This window comes from Peromyscus eremicus, chromosome 12 (assembly GCF_949786415.1).
Source record: "Peromyscus eremicus chromosome 12, PerEre_H2_v1, whole genome shotgun sequence".
Lineage (NCBI taxonomy): Eukaryota > Metazoa > Chordata > Mammalia > Rodentia > Cricetidae > Peromyscus > Peromyscus eremicus.
The window spans coordinates 52,444,298-52,463,997 of NC_081428.1; the positions used below are offsets into that span (position 1 = coordinate 52,444,298).

The window sequence follows — 19,700 nt, forward strand, 5'->3', positions numbered from 1 at the left end:
AATGAATCTTTGAAACAATCTGCAAAAATGATGTGAAGCTGAATCTTGGGTTATAATCATATTAGGGGCAAGAAAAAGGAAGTCTGGCTCCATAGGGGCAGAAATAAACCCATAGCCTATTCTTAATAAAAGATATGAAAGAAAACTAGTAGTGTAAGAAGTCAAAACCAAAATGTGATAATAACCTAAGAGATATTTTTTAGCAGGTTATAGCAACTGGAATCCCATGGCTGGCATCATAGTATCTTGGTTTTCTCTAAGAGTGCTATAGGCAGGAACAGACTGGTCATCATTGGTGAGGTGATTTACAGTTGGGGTTGCTTTAAAATAAGAGAAATTTCATTCAGCTGAGCAAGATTTGTTTTCCATGTGTCCAGCTCATTTCAAAGGGACACACAATACCTAGTCTCAGCTAAACATTTTATAGACAAAGAATGCTGATTTGGAGGCTCCATGTCTGGTCCGGTCTTGTCAGTAGTTTAGGCACAGGGGGAAAGGTCAATGTTTGGCATTGTTACAGGTAAACAAGAGTGGCATGCCAGAGTCTTGTGGGGATCTTGATTGTGAGAACAGCAAATTATAAGAAGAGGTTCTTTGTGGTAAGCCGCTTCCTGGAGTACAAAAGGATAGGGGGTGTTCAGGAAGCAAAATAATGGGAGAGTTTCTTAACTATTGCTGTTTTCTCCATTATAAATCTCAGATAAAGGTTAATATTCAAAAGAAAGAACAAACATTCAAAGAAAGGTCTGGAACAATGATACCATGATAATAAGGGTAACTGAGGTTTATGGTCTACAGTGTAATTGTTCTGTTTTGTTTGGTGAATTCAAGATAGAAAAAAAAAAGGAAGGAAAGGTAAAGAAAAGATATACAGTTAATAGCTTTTTTTCTTACATGAAGTTTATTGCTTGGAGATGAAAGGAATAAAATAGGTTAGTGCACATCACCAAGACAGAGGTTACCCTAAACTTTATGAAAGGCATTGGATAGAAGAGAGATTGCTAATTTATTTATTCTGTGTTATTCCAGCAGACAGGCTGCATAAAGCTTACAGTGGTAGATTTCTAGGGAATATAGGGATAATTTACACTCAAAGTTCTGGAAGTAGAGACTGTCTGTCTCTGGAGGTGTCACTGTAGATACCTGCAACAGATTAGGGGTGTGGGAGGGTCTCTAAGACCCCCCCTTTAACACTAAGGTGCTGTTGGTGCATACCCTGATCAATTTCAAATAATTTTGAAAGAAGAACTTGAAAAAAGGAAGAGATAGGAGATAGTTGCTATATACAATATGTCCTAGAGAATGACCTTATTGGAGAGTAAAAACATTGGGTAGAGAAACAGAGAGGGGTGACTTTCTTCTTCTTTTGACAGTCTCACTCTGTAGCCCAAGCTGGTCTCCAACTCATGGTGGTCCTTCTCCATTAGCTTCTCTAGTTACAGGATTACAGATATGAGCCACCATGCCCAGCTCAAAGGATGAATTTTCAAATTGCACTTTATTATTTTTTTTTTAAATTATAACAGCATTTATTGAGTATGTATTTCATGTCTGGCACAATATGGAAACTTGGAATGGAATAATAAACAACACAGACATGCTTGTTTCCCCTTGTGCAAGACCTACAAAATTGCTAAAAAAAAAAATTAAAGAAGTACAAATTGCAATTGATGGAATGGAAGAAATGGACAAATGGCAGGGTCAGTGGATGATGCAGGATATATTCTGGATTTGGTGGTTAGAGAAAGCCTTTTCAAATGAGAAACGTGAGTAAAAAGGCACATCATCTTACAATAGAGAGATGCCCCATAAGAAAGGTTCCAGAAGAGGCAAAAGCTTGAATTTGAAGGAGCCACAAAAAGAATTCTCTATAAGGAAGTACATGAAACATAATGAGGATGGAAAAGTAGACAGTGTTTATACTATTGGGTGAACAGAGTTTAGATTTAGGTTCTAGGCCTGACTTAGGGTTTTTAGTAAGAATATGACAAGATACAACTCACCAGTTACATTTGAGGGTTATATTAGGTAGGGATATTGTCTACATGTCACTAGGGTTGTGAGAACTCTGCAGTTGATTTCCACTGTACACTGGCCCTCTTCTTTCTACCCACTATGGTCACTAATAATGAGCGAGCAGATCCCTGTCTTTCTGATAGGGATGTTAGGAGGGTAGCTGGTGGCACTCAGACTGTTCTACCTTCCACGTAAAGCAGTTTTGTTAGACCATAAACACTCAGTGGCACTGCCTTCAAATTGCACATTTAAATAATGAGTCTATGATTCTATCCTGGATAAGATTCAGACGGCAGGAATCCTTATTCTTTTGCTGATTATTCTCCTAATGTTCCCAAATAGCCAAAGCCATAACATTCTGTCACTGTATATAAGAGAAGAGCTTCGAGATTGTGGCCAAAAAGAGAAAAAAACCAGTACAAACACTAATATTACTTTTCCAATACAGTTCTGATTGTGTTCCAGTGAATGCCATTGATTCCTAAAGCAATTCTTTTGCTCAAAGGCAGTACCATAATTTGACAAGCCCCAGGAAACCAAAGCGTACAATGAGTACAAAATGAATTGTCCCAGTAAGAGATGGGATTGCATCTATTTACCCACGTGTAAGCTTATAATACAAACGCCTTTTATGTGGTTTGCTTGTTACAATAATGTTTTTTAAATTAACTTCAAATTGGGTTAAACCTTCACAGTTGGTTTTTTAACGTCCTGCTACCACCAGAATCTGGAGGGGGTGGTTGATAGAGGAATGGTATTCACTTTTATTTCCTCCTTTGCAGGACATAATAATGATCTCTTATGGATTTATAGCTATGACAGCATCTGTAATAATTTCATCCACTTCTGGTCTCTGACTATCCAGTAATTTATTATTTAATTTACAAAATGTATCATAATCAGTTGTTACTATTCAGCCTAATGAATGCATTTAGAGGTCCCTAATTTTTGCCCTTTCTGTGTAGGATTTCCACTTCATCTCCTTTCAATCTGAACACAACATTGAAATTTTATAAAGCAGTAATTCTCAGTTCTGGTTCTGTGAGCCTCCAGAGAGTCTAAGATTACTTTTGATAGCTCTTACTAACTTATATTGAATCGCCTTGTATGTCACAAAGGAAAATGGGAATGGAGGAAGAGAAAGATGGAGGGAGTAGAAACACAGTACATTTAAGACTTCAAGGGAGAGGTATAAAATAAAATCAGCATTAGAATGCTCTTGTCCACGAGGACGGCAAAGATCACTATGGTCTCCTAGAAGGATCCCAGAATTCTGATTTGTTGTGTGACTTTAGGTAAAGCACAGAACCTCTGTCTTCCGTTACTCTCTTAGAGAAGGATGGGCTGAGATGAGATCATTTAAAGGGCTCCCCCAGCTTTCACTAATTACATGAACAATTTACTGTAATTTTATGAATCATCACAAGCCAAGTCTGTGATAATATATACACACTTAGGATTTTTTGTCCTGAATTATGTAGTTCAGCCATTTGCATTGATAAAATTAGCAAGACAACTGCCAAGTTTCTAGTTTGCTTTGTGCTGTGTAGACACAGCCATAAGGGAAAATTACACAACAAGGATAAATAATTGTCTGCCTAATCTCAAGTTCTACCCAAACAAATCACAGCAAGTCATGGCAAGAAACTCACTGATTGCTATCCATGGGTGCCGTGCTCCCATCTTACAGGTTTACATCTCACCCAGACAATGGGTGTTCACAAGCGGAGAGGCTTTTAAGCAACTGGAACAAGATTGGTGTCACTCTCCTAGAATTGGAGTCATGCCCAGCTTTAATTTTTGAATGTCAGCCCTGGAATCAGATAACCAGATCATAACATCTGATATCAAATTGTAGGATTTAGAAAACCCTGAGATTTTTTTTTGCTTTTAAGGATGAATGTTGAAATTATCAACTTTGTAGTCAGCCATGTTAGTTGACTCAATATATTTGAAAATATTATTGTGGATCAATACAGGCTCTTTTAAACAAAAGTCATCACAACCTGGAAGATAGCTCATTAATTTTCTCTAAGTCAGACGCAAGACACCAATCACAGGAGGAGGCTTTCAAGTCAGTTCCAGCTCAAGGGCCTTTGGGTCCTCCCTTTGAAGTGCATAGTGTCTTCAGGAATAGGGACTAACCTTCCACTCTGAGAGTTAACCAAGGCCTATAGCCTGTCATGTTTTAGGACTCTCTTGGGTAACGATTCAAAAGAAGTTTTTCATGTGTGGTGTTGGGTTTGGTTAGAACAGACGATCTTTGGCTCTTGGAGGGAACATTGTTGGCCCAGATGGGAAAATTTCATTATATATACAAACACACACACACACACACACACACACACACACACACACACACACACACACACAGAGAGAGAGAGAGAGAGAGAGAGAGAGAGAGAGAGAGAGAGAGAGAGAGAGAGAGAGAGAGACACTTACTTATATTATAGGGTTTTTGTTTTTCAGGTAGGTAGTTAATAGTATGATTCCTTGTTACTTCTCAGACATCCTTACTATTTCAAATATAAGGGAAACAAACAAACAAACAAATCACTAGGTAAGTTCTTGGGTGACCCTTTGAAATGCCACATAAAGCTCATATATAATTCAATTGAAGAAAAATTCTGATAAAGGAAGACAAGAGAGTATATTGATAAAAAATGGCCAATAAGATTGCTTATCTTATTATATTTCTCTTAGTATTAAGCCTAATAAATGATACCAAATACATCACATCTGAGTGGTTTGTTGTGGGGTTGTCTTTTTGTTGTCGTTTTTGGAAAGAAGGTAGACTTTACTTGGCTCATAGTTTGAGGAAACAATCTGTAATGATGGGCAGGGAATGGTATCTGATATTTTTTGTTATCTGATATTTTTTGTTCTGGTTGCAACTTCCTCCAAAGTGTGTCAGGGAGAATTGTAGGAAAACATTTTTCAGGGTGAGGAGGAGAAAATGAAGTGCCAATTTCTGTCATGTTTGATAAAAATTCCCAAGGAAGTATGACTTTTTTTTTGGCCTGGAAAGTCATTTGAGAAGACAGCCACTTCCTTCCCTGGCCTGACAGTTTATGTGCAGAATCTGGTGGGATTCAGTACTTGGGAAGGTAAAGAAACCATGGAGTATGATGCATGAGTGAGAAGAATGGCCACATCAGGGAAGTCCTCTCCAGGGATCCCTTCCTCAGCTCATTCCCCACCACAGGTGACCACAAGACTTCCTAGAAATTAAAAATCTTTCTCATAACAGAGCTGGAAAATCTCACTCGAGTGATTATTTTTAAAGCTTAAACAATGAATTCTTAAAATATAGAATTCTATTAATATGACTGAATAAAGGATTTTTTTTCTTAAAATTGTCTATGATAACCTGACCTCTAGAAACATCATCATTCCCAATGTAACTTTTCCATTGGTTGCTAGATTCACTGAACAGCTAGGAACAAGTGGCACTTTGGATCCTGCTCATTTAACGTGAGTACTCATGTTTTCTACGAACAGAGCTAAGCCCCAGTATAAAGCTATTTCATTTGAAATCAACTGATATGAAGTTTAGGTAGGAAGTAGGTTTTCCTGGTAGGTAAGCCGAGGCTTCATCAGGGATGTCGTTAACTTTTGTATAATTCTGCTCAGCAGCCTTCAATCTTGATCTTGAACATCTGACTTTTCATTTTGCTGCCCTGCTGTTTTGGCCAGTGATCCATCTTTGCCTTTGAAATCATTTCTGAACCTTGGCCCCAACTTCAAAGCTTTGTTTTCAAAGAATTCTCTCTATATATTTTTCACCCTATAAGCAAAAGCCTAATAGGGCAGATATTTCTTTCCTTTTGCTAAGTTTCTTCAAGATTGGGTGAGTATTCAGTAGTGAGGAAGAGGGAGAAGACAACTCCTTTATTAGGCATCCCTGTGAGCCAGGAAGTGACACTCTGTCAGTTTCATTTTCTTCATTTGATTTTCAGTTGTCTTCATGTCTGTAAATTTATTATTCCTCATTTATGAAAATATGAAAAAGCATGGAATGTAATTATTGAGTTGTTTTATCCCAAGCTCCTAAATACAATACTTGGCAAACACTGGACAATGTTCTCTTTCAGAGCAAGCACATGACTAAAACATGAAGTGCATTGTGAAGGACTTTAAATCAACACATTTAGTTCTTATACCAACCCTGTGAGAGAGGTACCAACATTACTGCCAATTACAGATAAGGAAAATGAAGCTACAAGAGGTTAAGTAAGTTACCCAAAGCTATAGTAAAATTTCACAGCAGGGGATTAGTGCAGTCTGGCTCAAGGATTATCCCATAACCACTGCTCTAGGCCATTTAAGAACAGTTATGCTTAAAATATCTATCTTTTAGAAACTTTCTTGCATATCTCAATAACTGTTAGAAAATTAATAATTATAAAAATTAAAATTAGCAAGGAAATGGAGGACGTCTTCCATGGCCATAAACTCTGGTTTATTGGGAATCATTTTGTAACCCCAATTTGAAAGTTGTAGTTTCATTATAGGTCCCAGTCTGCGGTTATTGAAGTTTTATTTGTATTTAAAAAGCATTTGTGGATTTTCCTCTATTTTTATCATTTGCAGTATTTTGTGAGCATAGATATTAAGCATGATGCTAGGACTTGGAGACAATACTGACGCACACTATTTTTTAAGGCACGTTTTAAAGATTGAGATTCATAAGCTAATCAAATTAAAAAAAACCTGCCTTTGTGGAGTATAAATTTGTGTAACTATATCCCTGGGGGGGAAAAAGACTTTAGCTTATGATCAGGGGAAGAAAAAAGACACCACAAACCAGCATATAATGCAAGGACTACAGTTTCCACATGAAAGAAAGTGATTAATTCTCCCTAGAGTAGTTTAGAAGTGGGAAACACAATTGAGCCGAGTCATGAGAGCTGGTGAGCATAAATTCAAATGACTCAACTTTGAATATTTTCTGTATACATTAAATAAAGTACCCACTACTCAGCCTTCCAATCACACCCATTCTTGGTGAAAAGGATAGCTTTGGATCAGAGCCTGAGAACAGAATTTTTGTGTAACTAAAGTATTAGTGGCACCCTCTAAGGAAATAATTAATAATTGGAGAGAGTAGGGCTGAAGAAGATGGGCAAAGATGAAAGCTGAGAAGTGTGGTCTTGTCTTATCCCTCAAAGAACTCTGAAACAGAGAATGCACCACAACACAAAAGTAGGGGATCCAGAGAGACAGGACCCTTCTGGTACCTGAGATAGAGGTGACTCCCAGTTTGCATCGATAGGTCAAGGAGGCAGGTGTAGGTTGTGGCCAGCCAAACCTGCAGCAACTGGGAGATGGGAGTCAGGGCCTGATAAGGTAAGTTTTGCACAGGTCACAAATAGCACAGTTACAATTTGCAATAACCCCCTGACAGGCACAGGTAAGGATCCAGAGATGAAGAGTCTATTTGAATGGCAAATGAGGGAAAAGGTAACATTGAGAAAGGTTTTTTTCTTTCTTTTTTTTATTATGGCAAGCTATTTACAAAATCAAAACTAGATATGTGTTTTACTCATTCTCAAAAGAATATTGAAGTGTGTATATGTGTGTGTGTGTGTGTGTGTGTGTGTTATTCTCCTGTTATTTTTTAAAAAACAAAGAAATTTTAAGATGGTAAGGCAAACTGGGCCAATATTACAGTGATCACTTGCAGTCTGCTTATAGCAAACTGAGTAGGAACTGCAATGCTAAGAAAGCAAAGACGGAACTTACTTAGGCTTCTAGAAAGTCTCTGATGAAGCTTGGACATGTTCACCTGTCTTGTCAGATGGAAGCTTTAACTTTTAGAAAGATAGGTAAGTCTACACACACACACACACACACACACACACACACACACACACACACACACACACACGCAATACAATTAAAATCATTTAATTTTATATATTTGTTGCATCTTATGCCAGAAATTACTGACAGCTACTAGACTAGTCATGTCAGTTTTAATTGTCGCTCTTTCTGCATGTCAGTAATAGGAGGAGATGGGATATTGATTTTTGCTGATTGTGTAGGCCAACTGTGTAGATACAGTTTAAGAAGTTTCTAAAACAAGTTGACCCATTCTTCTTTGGCTCTTGTCTTTAATCTTTGAGTCTATTTTCCTTTCAAATGAAAACACCAGCTTTTCTTTCACTGACTAGAGAGCCTATATTCCCTGCTAGTGTCTATAGCAATGATTTCCCTTGGGTAATAATCTTCCTTTTACGAGTGTCTGCTTTTGTGTGCACAGCTCTTCACAAGACGCATCTTGTTTTCAGCCAGAGATAGAGAAGTGTTGTGAGGGGCGTCTCATTTTATCTAGAAAAGAGAAAAAACAATTTTTTTTCTTTCTTTGGGAAATTTTTTTTGTCTCAGAATGAGAATTACAGAATCCATAAGTTGGACTAAAGTCAAACAAACCTCAAACCCCTAGTTGATTAACTGTTCAACAGACTACATGCAGTCCTCTTTACGTTTTGTGAAGTATTATAAAATATCTTTTCACAACTACCACACAATCTTCAGTGAGGGGGTGCTATTGGTGAAATTATTAAGGCCACTCCACGTAGTTAAAAGGAGATTTATTTAATGGCATAACTTACAAATGAAGGGATAGGTAGGTCGCGGGGCCTGGGGAAGGTGTATCGCAGTCCAGTGGTGTTCTCTGGAGCTCTGCTTGGCCCACCTCCACCGTCCAGGGTCCCAGAACAGAGGGAGAGCCCTGGCCCATCCAGATCTCGGGTCCCCAGGCGCCTTCCTTGGCCCCGCCTTGTAGGCGTGACAGTTGCCGAAATCTCAATGGGGGTTGGAACTTCCAGATCAAAGCTGAAATGGCTACCCACTACAGGGGGCAGGCAAATTGTCCATATTATTGTTTCTAGATTAGAAAACTGAAGCAAAGAAAGGAAATATAATTTGTCTGAGCTTGTACAACTAGGTGGTAGAGTCAAGATAAATGGTAGAGTTGCTTAGTTCTGAAACTCGCAGGGTAGTAGAGAACATGTGGATGTTGTGTTTTGGGGTATCACTAAGACCTCAAGGCAGCTGCCTCTGACATTTCTTCTTAATTAAATTATTTGTTATTATTTGAAAAATGTAAGTGAATAATGGATTATTTTCTCTCTCAAAGGCTCAGAAAACAAGGGACAAGGGTGAAGGTGTAATTTAGATCATTAACTTGACATCAAACACTATGTGTACAGGCTCAGTATTTTAATATAACTTAAAATATGAAACAAAGTGACGACAAAGGAAAATTTGGGTCCCAGTGACAACCAAAAGCCAGTTTAGACTCCAGATTGACATCTGGTGGTGTACAGCTCAAGAAAAAGACCATGTGAGTCACAAAAAGCGCCATATGTGAGTAAGCTGCTAAGTACTCCTTATTGCTTTCCTCTGAGCTTTTGAGGTTACGATGATGCTTAATATTCAAGAAAGATGAAAATAAAACGGGAAAGGGAAGTGCACCCCAGCCCAGTGGTGATTGGTAGAATAATTGTGGGCATGGCCTCAGGATGATAGTAGATTCTATTTAATCAATGTTGACAAGGCCGGGGAGAGCTGGGCAGGTCCCAAGAGGTAATGTTTTACTCGGAAATCCACTCAACCTAATTTCAGTAATGTAGGGCTGTGGAGGGACCTGGAAAAGAGCCAGGAAACGGGGCCATTAGAGCTCCATGTGGGCGACGGCAGCTGGGAACACCGCCATCCCTCCAGCAGCACTGAAACCAGACTGCCTGGATGGGCACGCAAGCAGCCGCTGCTGCATATGGTCTTGGTGTTTGCTCGTCAACAGAAGGAAGGCACAGACATACTATTCTCACCCTTTCGAGGAAATGAATGAAAACCATCAAAGGCAAGAACTGCTTCCAGATTCACTTTCAGCAGGGATAGGAGAGTCAGGTCGATACAGAACTTGAAGGACCACGGTGAAATTGTTCACTCAAATCTTTTTTGCAGTTTTGTCGTTTATGACTACTGTGCAAATGGATACAGAAATATTTTTACATATTTATTGTTCTTTTAATGTGACTTTGATCTTTTTTTTAAGAATGATAGTCACGGAGTTAAGGGTCACTGTGTTAAGCTCAGTGACAGAGCACTTGCCTAGCATGCTTAGCGTGTACAAGGCTCTGAGTTCAATAACCAGCACAGGAAAAAGTGATGTGGGGAGAGAATGGTAGTCATGGGTCACATGATGCAGAAAAAAACTACAAAGGTCTTCCATTTTTCTAAATGTATGAGATTGTTCAAGAACATTCGACTTTGCAAGTTCAAGAGAAGTAGCTCAAGAGAAATGATGGTGAATTCTGCCAAGTTATTCTTTTCTTTACCTCTTTCTCCAATGAGCAACACCTCATTCTCGAAACTACTAGCATATACAATCCCAGAAGACAGACACTCTTGATTTGCGTTTCATTGTAATCACTGTCTACTCCTAACTCATAGAATAGTATGTAGCTCAGTTCTTTCATCAGATACATTAATGAATGGATGAACACACTTTCCGTCATTTTGAAATGTCTTTCAACTTTGACACATGTATAATATATGACTTTATTGTCTATGATATTGGCTTTCTCTTTTTAAGTTAACACATAAATAAATGATAAAATTAAAAGAGGCTTCCTGCAAGCATAATGATTTCTAAGAGGTCTTTGGGCTTAGAAAAGCAAGAATTTGCAAAGCCTAAAATGCTGGTGAGACAAGTTACAACTATTTGTTAAATATTAAAATCATCTGTCTAAGTTGTCTCAATATTGTTTTTATATCTAGGTGGCATTCATGTGACTTAGATTATTGCATAAAGAAAGTAGATTAAATGATTTTTTTAAGTTCCTACCTTAAGCTTCTCCTGTGGATATAATTGTTTACTCTTGAAAATGAGACCATGTCTCTTAATCTCATACCTTATAGCACATAAATATTTTTTTTCTTAATGCAAGCCACTAAAACACATTTCTAGTCCTCATAAGGGGACCACATTTTGGGAGCTGATTTTGATGTGATGAAAACCAACTTGGGGACACATCATCTGTCCACATGATACCCCCCCACACACACACACATACACATTTATATGTATATATTGTCAAAGTATTTTAGCTTGCCTGATTTATAAAAAAAAAAATACTGAAATTGGGTGGCTTTTCAGAAACAAAAATTTACTTCTTATTCCTTTGGCAGCTGGTAAATTTTAAATCAAGTCTACAATTAAATCACTTTGTCAAGTGAGGGTCTGAGGTCTTAAAGATCTAACATCCTCACTGTGTCTTCACATAGCAGAAGGAACCAGTGAGTGCTCAATGGTCCATTTTTAAAGAACTTTCTGACAAGTCATATGTGCTCCCTCCTCATGGTCTAATCATTGGCTAAAGACTCCATCTCTTATTATTCACACCAGGGATCAAGATTTCCACATATGAATTTGCAAGAATACAAACATCCAGACCATAGTGCCATGATTCTTTTTCCTATACTATCTTAACCAAAACATCAATATTAATATTAATTTTTTGTGCTTAATGTGATTAAAAGTAGCATCCAGAGCTAAGTGACTAAGAAAATTGTGTTCTACTCTTTATCTTGTAGGATTTCTTCTTTCCTTCAGTATCCCATGTCAGACTCACACTGCCATCTCTGAGCCCTGTTACCTCTGCTCCCTCGTTTGATGTCACTAGGCACTGAAAATGTGACTTTAGTCCTTTAGCTTCTTCAGCCTCTTAAGTAACAATTGTTGCAGAGGGAGAGTGCATGAGGAATGTAGTTATTTATGCTAACTGGACTGTGGCTATTGGAGTGACCAGCTGGCCTCAGCCATTCATGTCTTTCACACTCACCACCAGGATCAAAGTTTTTTTGTTTTTGTTTTTTTGCTTAAAATACCAAAGATTACGTAGTAACTCATCTCTAGCATTTGCAAATTACATAATTAGCACCAGAATGTGCCAAAGCCAGCTTTTGTATTACTAAACACTAATGAGGCTTCTTCCTACCATTTTGAGCCATTTTTAGCAAGTCCAACTTCTAGATTTTATTGACACTGAGACTGTATAACAATGGACTTGTGTCTGTCATTGTTCCCACTGAGTCCATCCATACTGACTGGGCTAAGGGGAAAGCAGAGGATGTGATATCAAGAGGAAGGCTTAAACAGGCCCTATGACAGGCTGAGGTAAGCTGCCACTTACCATCCATGTGTACAACTTTATATAAATTATTTATTCTTTTGCCTCAGATTCCCCAGATGTAACATAAGGTTGTTAGAGTAGCTGCAAGGATGAAAATGAAACAATGTGAATCTGCTTACAACTGTTCTGAGCATTGACAACAGCTTAGAAATACTGGTTTAAGCAAAATACCTTACACAAAGGGTCAGGACGCCATAATTTACAGCTACTTCCAGGCACCAAGACTGAAGAAAATACAAAATTGTAGATCTACAACTGCATGGCCAGTGTGATTTATTATCTGTAAGACTTGTTTATGGTTGTCATCGGTGCCGATGAAAACCCATTAATCAACCAGAGACGTTCTTTCTTGCATACAGGTTCAAATGGACCTACTCTAAATCACAGATATCCTAACAAATTCTCTTCCACTTGGTCTTAAAATCCTTCACAGGCTGCATTTAGTGTCCATTAAAGTAGATGCTTTTAGAGCAGGTATAACCTCACATCAGACTATGGTTTCTTTCATTTGTATGTATAGTTTTCTTTAGTAGTAGTATGGGTTCTTCATCTTAGCTGGCCTCACTTTGAAGTTGTTAGAGATGAAGAGACTGGCATTTTCCAGTGTTTCTTCCCTCCAAGCTTGCTTGCTTTCTTCCTCCCTCCCTTTCTTTCTTTCTTCCTTCCTTCCTTCCTTCCTTCTTTTCTTTCTTATTTATTATTTTGCATAATTTATTAGGGGCCTATCAAAACTTCACTGAACACCCTGACTTGATACATATTACTTTCCTGAAGCAGTCAGCTCATCATCTCAAATGAAAATGACCTTTCTGCTCAATGTTCAGGCAGAAAAGTTACTCATGTTTCATGCAAAGTAAGGTAGACACAGAATTAATTGTATGTCTTCCTCTGAATTAAGTTTCAGCCAAATGACTGACATTTCACTTGAATCTAATCAATGGTCATTTTCTGGTATTTATATTCAGGAGCCTTAAAGAAAACCTTAGTTTTATAGGGAAGCAAAAACTTCTAGACTCTAGCTACTAGTTTTCTGTTGCTGGCTCTGCAGCTGGGGTCCTACTGTCTCTGATCTAGGGGACGGGGGTGGGGGGAGGAGGGGGTGGGGAAGAAGATGCAGAATCAACAACACAGATTCTGGGAGTTGTAAGCAAACTCTCCTTTACTAAACAAAGGGCTGAGGTTTATGTATGTGGATTTTCGGCAGGCTCTGCTCCTAGATGCTGTGACATTTCTTGGTTGGCTCTGAGACTGCTTGTCATCCTTTCCAGTTTGGAGTTTATAGGTCAGGTTTCTTCTGACCAAGTGCTCTCTGCGTATGTCACAGCTCTTTGTTTGCTTAAGGCATGGCCCAGTGCTTTCAGCCTTACCCATCTCAGTTTTCAGTTGGTAAAACAGGTATTCCCCTGACCTCTGCAGCTCAAGCTTGTTACCCTGATATAAAATAAGTGGAATACCTGAGCTTTAGTCCTGGCTTAGCTTTCAGCAAACCATATGACTTAAGAAACATCTCTTTCTGTACTTCAATTTCCTTATCTAAGAAATGAAGATACATATTCATTGTTTCACTCAAAACTCATTGAGGGCTTTTCCTGTATTGTTTGTGCTCAACACTAGGGATTCAAAATAGAACAAAAGTAGATGTTGTTGCCCCTAAGGAGTTTATATCTAAGTTGTATGTTAAAGGTCCCCTTTGTTGATCACACTCCATAGCTATAAATATTTCTTTGTGTTAAATAAATGTTATAAAATAATTCAATTTGGATGGGATATTTATTATTGTTTTCACTGTCTCCCCAACACAGAATATTTACCACACTGCAGATGTGTATCACATCAGTTAAGTAAATAACAATTACATATATATATGTATGTATATATATATATACATATATATATGATAATTTGAAGTATCAGTGGAAAATTTGTAAGTCTCAAAGCTGCATTCATAGAGAACTGTCAACAATGACTTTGTGTCATAATAATCAACTTTTTACAAGTGTTCATTTTTGTGCTAGGCCCAGGCAAAGAATGCCAGGAGAAAGTGTTAGAACTGAAGAAGATTTAACTTGGTTCCACCCCAACAAAGAACAGAAGCATCTCTGCTTTTCAGAATCAATGGGAATCTTTGACTTCTGTTTATTCTCTTAGAATTTCCTTCCTTTACATTCCATAAGCACAAAATCCTTCTCGTTTTACCCAGCATACAACCTCTTTTCTCTTGAGTTTCATAATTTCTCTCAAATCATATATATTGTAGTTCCCAAAGTTTTATTTCAGTAGGAAAGATTTGAAGTGTTCTCCTGCTTCAACAACTGACTCTTCCATTTGCTGCTGGGTCATTTGAATCCTGCTTCTGTAGTTTTAAAGGGGCTCTAAAATTGTCTTGTGGAGCCAATAGAGATATTAAACCGCTTTTGGCATACTCTTAATATCCAAAGGTTTGATCAGTGCTAGGCTCCACATGAATCCTCCAAAAGAATTCTAGATTGCTACACAAGGACCTTGGTCACCTAAGTCATTGCACTCTTTTCTTCTGGATTACACCAAAAGTTCATAATCTTTGAGGAATACTGGCACATACAATATTATTTTGACAAGATTATGTTTGTTTTATCCAAAAATATGAATTGAGACAATTTTTTCAAAGTCAATAGTTGTCACTTGGAAAGCTGTCTGGTTGAAGACTCTAAGTAACCACTGTGTTGCAGAAGTAACCCACCCTGAATTGTGAGTCCTACAAAGCCAGTAAGACTTTAAAGTTTCAGGTATAAGAGAGCCATTATAAGATGAAATTATTGCTCATATCTGCTTACATTATTTACCAGATAAGAATGGCTCGATTATAGAAACCATGTACATTTTCAAGGACATTTTTTAGATATATTTACAAAGAAGGATTTCCAAAGGTATGTCTGATAGTGGTGGTCTTATTTAAATGTAAATATACATCTATAAGTGAACGCCAGTCTATGTGTGAGGGACTTGAAAGACACATACATTTTTATAATTCTTCTAATGGCCTGCTAAGTGGGGTCCATTTTGCTAACTTCAGCATCTCCTTCCAATAACAATCCATTTTATTTAACATTGCTTGTTTAATATCCTTAAAGCAAATCTGTTAGACTTTTTTTTTTTTTTTTTTGCTTTAGTGTTTTCAAAGCCTACCCATTGCCTTCTCATTAAATACAAATCTGCCAGGCTAGTAAGATCCCATTGGCTCCAGTTTATCTGTCTAAGGAAAACTGGCAGCAAGTAGGTATGAAGAGAGGAAAGCAATAATAAAAGCTGCATTTTAAAGGGCATAGGTGTCTTTAACACCAGAAAGTGTGGAGAAAAAAAATGCTAGCACAGTAGCCTTAGGGCTTTTGTCCTTAAGTTGGCTTATAAAATTGACTCATGATTGGCACCTGTGAAGAGTTCTCACACTCCCCTATTTGATAAGAGTGATAACAGAGTGTAAACAGGGGACTTTATTATTGGTGAAAAGCTGGAATGGCTACCCACTACACTTTATGTTGAACAACTGTTTTCATTCTGGGAGTCTGGCTTCAGTTCATGCCAAGCAGTGGACGCTTATGTGACCAGTTCCCAGTGTACATCTGAACTCGTAGGCTTGAGTGGGCATCCCTAATAGATGCTGTCTTACATGTGTTCTCACAATTCATGGCTGGAAGGATTAAGCATATTCTTCACACTCCACAGGGAGAAGACTCACAGTTCCTTGTGTCTGTTCCCCCATTTTTGCCCTAGGCAGTCTTCTCCTCCACTATTTATTTTGTTTTGTGTCCTTCTTCTATCATAAATTACAGCCATGAAGAATTGTATTACAGCTATGGCTGAGTCTATAAGGCCTCTCTGAAAAATCACTGGACTTAGGGGTGGTCTTGGTATGGGCCATAAGATATGCCATTAGTTGGCACCAAGTAATTTTAGGGACAATGGATTCTATTGAGACAGGCTGGCATATTAGTAAAATGTCTGACAGCACATAATCAGTTGATGAAGTTATCTAGGGAAAGCTTTGGAGTTGGGGGAATTAACCTTCATAAAGTTAAATCTACCTTGCTAAGCAATGCTCACTTCATGAGTCTGTGTATTCCCTTGGAATGCACTTAGCTATAAGAGACTGTGAACCATCACAGTGGTTTAAAGTGGTTGGTTGTTTAGCTCCCTCAATGATGATAGAAAGGTGTTCAAGTGTTCTACACCCCATGTAATGGTGAATTTTCTTTCTGTTCCACCATATTTACTATACAAATTGTGTCTTTGTGGTCATAAGATAGGTGTTATAATTCCAGGTATTTTTTGGTGCTCCATGTATTGGGAAAAGGAAGCCACAAAGGGCAAAACCAACTCCACCCTCCCAAGGGATCTTCCTCTTCCTAATCAAACTGCAATTTTTAGTCTGGCTCCCAAAGAGGATTAAAATTCATGTAATTTATTTTCCAAACTTCACATTATTAGAAATAAATGGTAATATAAATTAGAACGGATGCTCAATGAGCCATATGACTTATCTGCCAGAATTATTCTGACACTAAGCAACAGAAAAACAGATTATTGTGGGTGCCTCGATTGTAAGGTTAAAAACCAGTGATGGGCAGGAGATATGGGTCAGTGGGTAAAGGTGCTCATCACCAAGCCAGACAATCTGAATTCAATCCCAGGAACCCACACAGTGGGAGGAGAGAACTGACTCCTTCCTGCAAGTAGTCCTCTGACCTAAATAACACACACGCATGCACGAATGAACACATATATACACACATGCGCGTGCAAACACACACACGCACAAACACACACTAAAGAAATGTAATTATCTACTGAGTAACAATTTGTCCTTCACTTCCTTGTGTGTTACTGAGCGGCCTCCTAGATTAAAAGCTTCTGGTCTGGGAAATTGGATCACTGGGATATTACTCATCACATTACCACAATCTCTTATGCAATGACTTGAAAAGAAGAAATAATGCATTGTACCATTGAACAAATTCATGAGACAAAATACTAACTAACGCTCCTCTCCCTCTCCCCATCTTGTTTCCTTTCTCAGAAGCTGTAGATGAAGCCAAACCTAAGGAAAGTGCCCGACAGGATGAGGGTAAAGAAGACCCCGAGGCTGACCAAGAACATGCCTGAACTTTAAGAAATGGCTTTCCATGTTGCTCCCACCTGAACCCTGTTTCTCCCGCCCTTTCTCTGCTCCACTCTGAAGTTTCCTCTCCTGTCCCGCTCACGCGTGTGAGCCTGTCCTCTCCTACCTACTAGCCCTCTTTCTCTCTGTGTGGCAAACATTTAAAAAAAAAAAAAAGCAGGAAAGATCCCAAGTCCAACAGTGTGGCTTAAACATTTTGTTTCTTGGTGTTGTTAATGCGAGTTTTTGGTAATGATGATGCAGTCATCTTGGGAAATTCTTGCACTGTACCCCAGTTTTTTGATCTGGTGCGTGTGGCCCTGTGGGAGTCCACTTTCCTCTCTATTCTCTCTCTGTTTCAAGTGTGTGTGCGTGTGCAATGTTCCGTTCTGAGGAGTCCAAAATATTAAGTGAATTCAAAACCACTTCTGTTTCCTCATTTTCAATGTGATGGAATGAACAAAAAGGATAAAAAAAAAATCAAAAACCTGGTTTGTTTTAAAAATAAATAAATAAAGCAAATGTGCCAATTAGCGTAACTTGAGGCTGTGAGGCTCCTTTTTCAATCTGAATATTAATAAATCATGAGAGTAATCAAGCTGGGTGTCTCTGTATTTCTTTTCCACATCCCTTTGGTCGCCCTGTTCCAACATACTGGACTCTAGTTCATCTTCTCCCTGAGCTCTTACACTATCTCCAACAGCCCTGATGACGGAAGCACCGGCCAGGACCAATGGCTACAATCCTGCTGAGACAGTTGGGTGCCACAAAAGCTTGCTAGGGGTGCTGTGACAAAGAACCACAGTTGTTGTGACTTAAGCAACAGACATTCATCATCTCACAGTAGTGAAAACTAGATGTCTGAAGTCAAGATGTTGGCAGTGTTGATTCTTTCTGGGGCCAATTAAAATGGTGTGTTGCAGGCTCCTCACCATGGCTTAGTCTAGAAGGCTATCTTTCCCCGGCATTTCTTCAGGTCTTCCCTCTGTGCACATCTTAGTGTCCAAGTTTTTCTCATATTGGAGGGAGTAGAGGTTAGGACTTCAACACAGAAATTTGTGGGAGAGGCGCAAAGTTCAGTCCATGGAAATCCTGAGGTTCACTCTTACTAAAATAACTTCAAGTACGTTCATGATCCAGAAGTTTGGTTTATTGGAAGGAAGGTGCTCTAGGTTTCACTAGGTTAAATGTCACAGAGATGCTCATATCTCTCAGAAACTCTAAGGCTTTTGTTTAGATGATTTATTTTAACATGAATATTGAGACACTCTGTTCTATCATTTTCCCCCTCAGATTATGAATGTGTATCCCCACACAAAGCAGGTAAATAGTTATAACCATTGAACCAGCTGATACTGATATGTAAGGAAAGGTATCCCTTACAGGGAGGAGCCTGAGGCAGTTCAGTTAGTAACATCCTTGATACTAGGCATGAGGACCCATTTGATCCAACAAACCCACTTTAAGGGCTTTAAAGAACCCAAGCAAGGTGAGGCTTGTTTGTAATTTCAGTTCTGGGGAAGCAAAGAGAAGTGGATCTCTGGGTCTCACTCACTGGCCAGCCTAGCCTAATTGGCAAGTCCCAGCTTCCAGTGAGAGACTCTGTCTCGGCAAACAGGGTGGATGATACTTGAGGGACAATACCAGAGGTTTACCTGGGACCTTTGCCTGTGTGCACATCCAGGTACACGCAGAAAGAAAGAAGGAAGGAAGGGAGGGAGGGAGGAAGGAGAAGAGAAGGAAAGGAAAGGAAAGGAAAGAAAGAAAGAAAGAAAGAAAGAAAGAAAGAAAGAAAGAAAGAAAGATTTATTGTCTAAAAGATTTATTCTTTTTGAAAGAGTATGTAACCTTTACTAAATTCATAGTACACATTTTCAAATTTCCTTCGAGTTTTAATTTTCTACAATGCTTCTGTTACTTGATGCAAATTTATACAAATCCAATAACCATAGGATTCTTTCAAGGACAGACATGGTCAAAGAATTCCTTTCTGCCCCTATGCTCATCTACACCCAGAGTTTTTAAGCTAGGAGGAGAAAACTAAGATAAAGATCTCAAAGAGGGAATGATCGTGGATTTAAATAAAATTATTTTAAGAGATGCAACCTATACTTTGGCAACTCTGATCAGCTCCATGAGGCAACTGTGGGAGCCCGTTCTCGGGTTCCTCATGGCTTTACCCAGCAGGTCCTCATAGAGGATGATTAGACCACGGGCCTGAGTGCAGGTGTCTGAGATGGTCTGCACTTGGCTGTGCTGGGGGAGGAGGTCTTTTGCTCCACCCCTTGGCGTCTCTATAAAAACCCTGGGGCAGAGACAGTCGGGGCCCATTGGAATAGGTTCCA

General features: G+C 38.7%; 1 protein-coding gene across 1 annotated transcript in view; it reads left to right on the forward strand.

Moving 5' to 3' along the window:
- The window catches only part of Gap43 (growth associated protein 43), a 94,121-nt gene extending 76,168 nt beyond the window's left edge, over nt 1-17,953 (forward strand). The window contains exon 3 of the mRNA XM_059277636.1: nt 17,275-17,953. Within this exon, the coding sequence (XP_059133619.1) occupies nt 17,275-17,360 (86 nt within the window). The 3' untranslated portion in view covers nt 17,361-17,953. The remainder of the gene's footprint in view (nt 1-17,274) is intronic.
- The last annotated feature ends 1,747 nt before the right edge of the window (nt 17,954-19,700 follow it).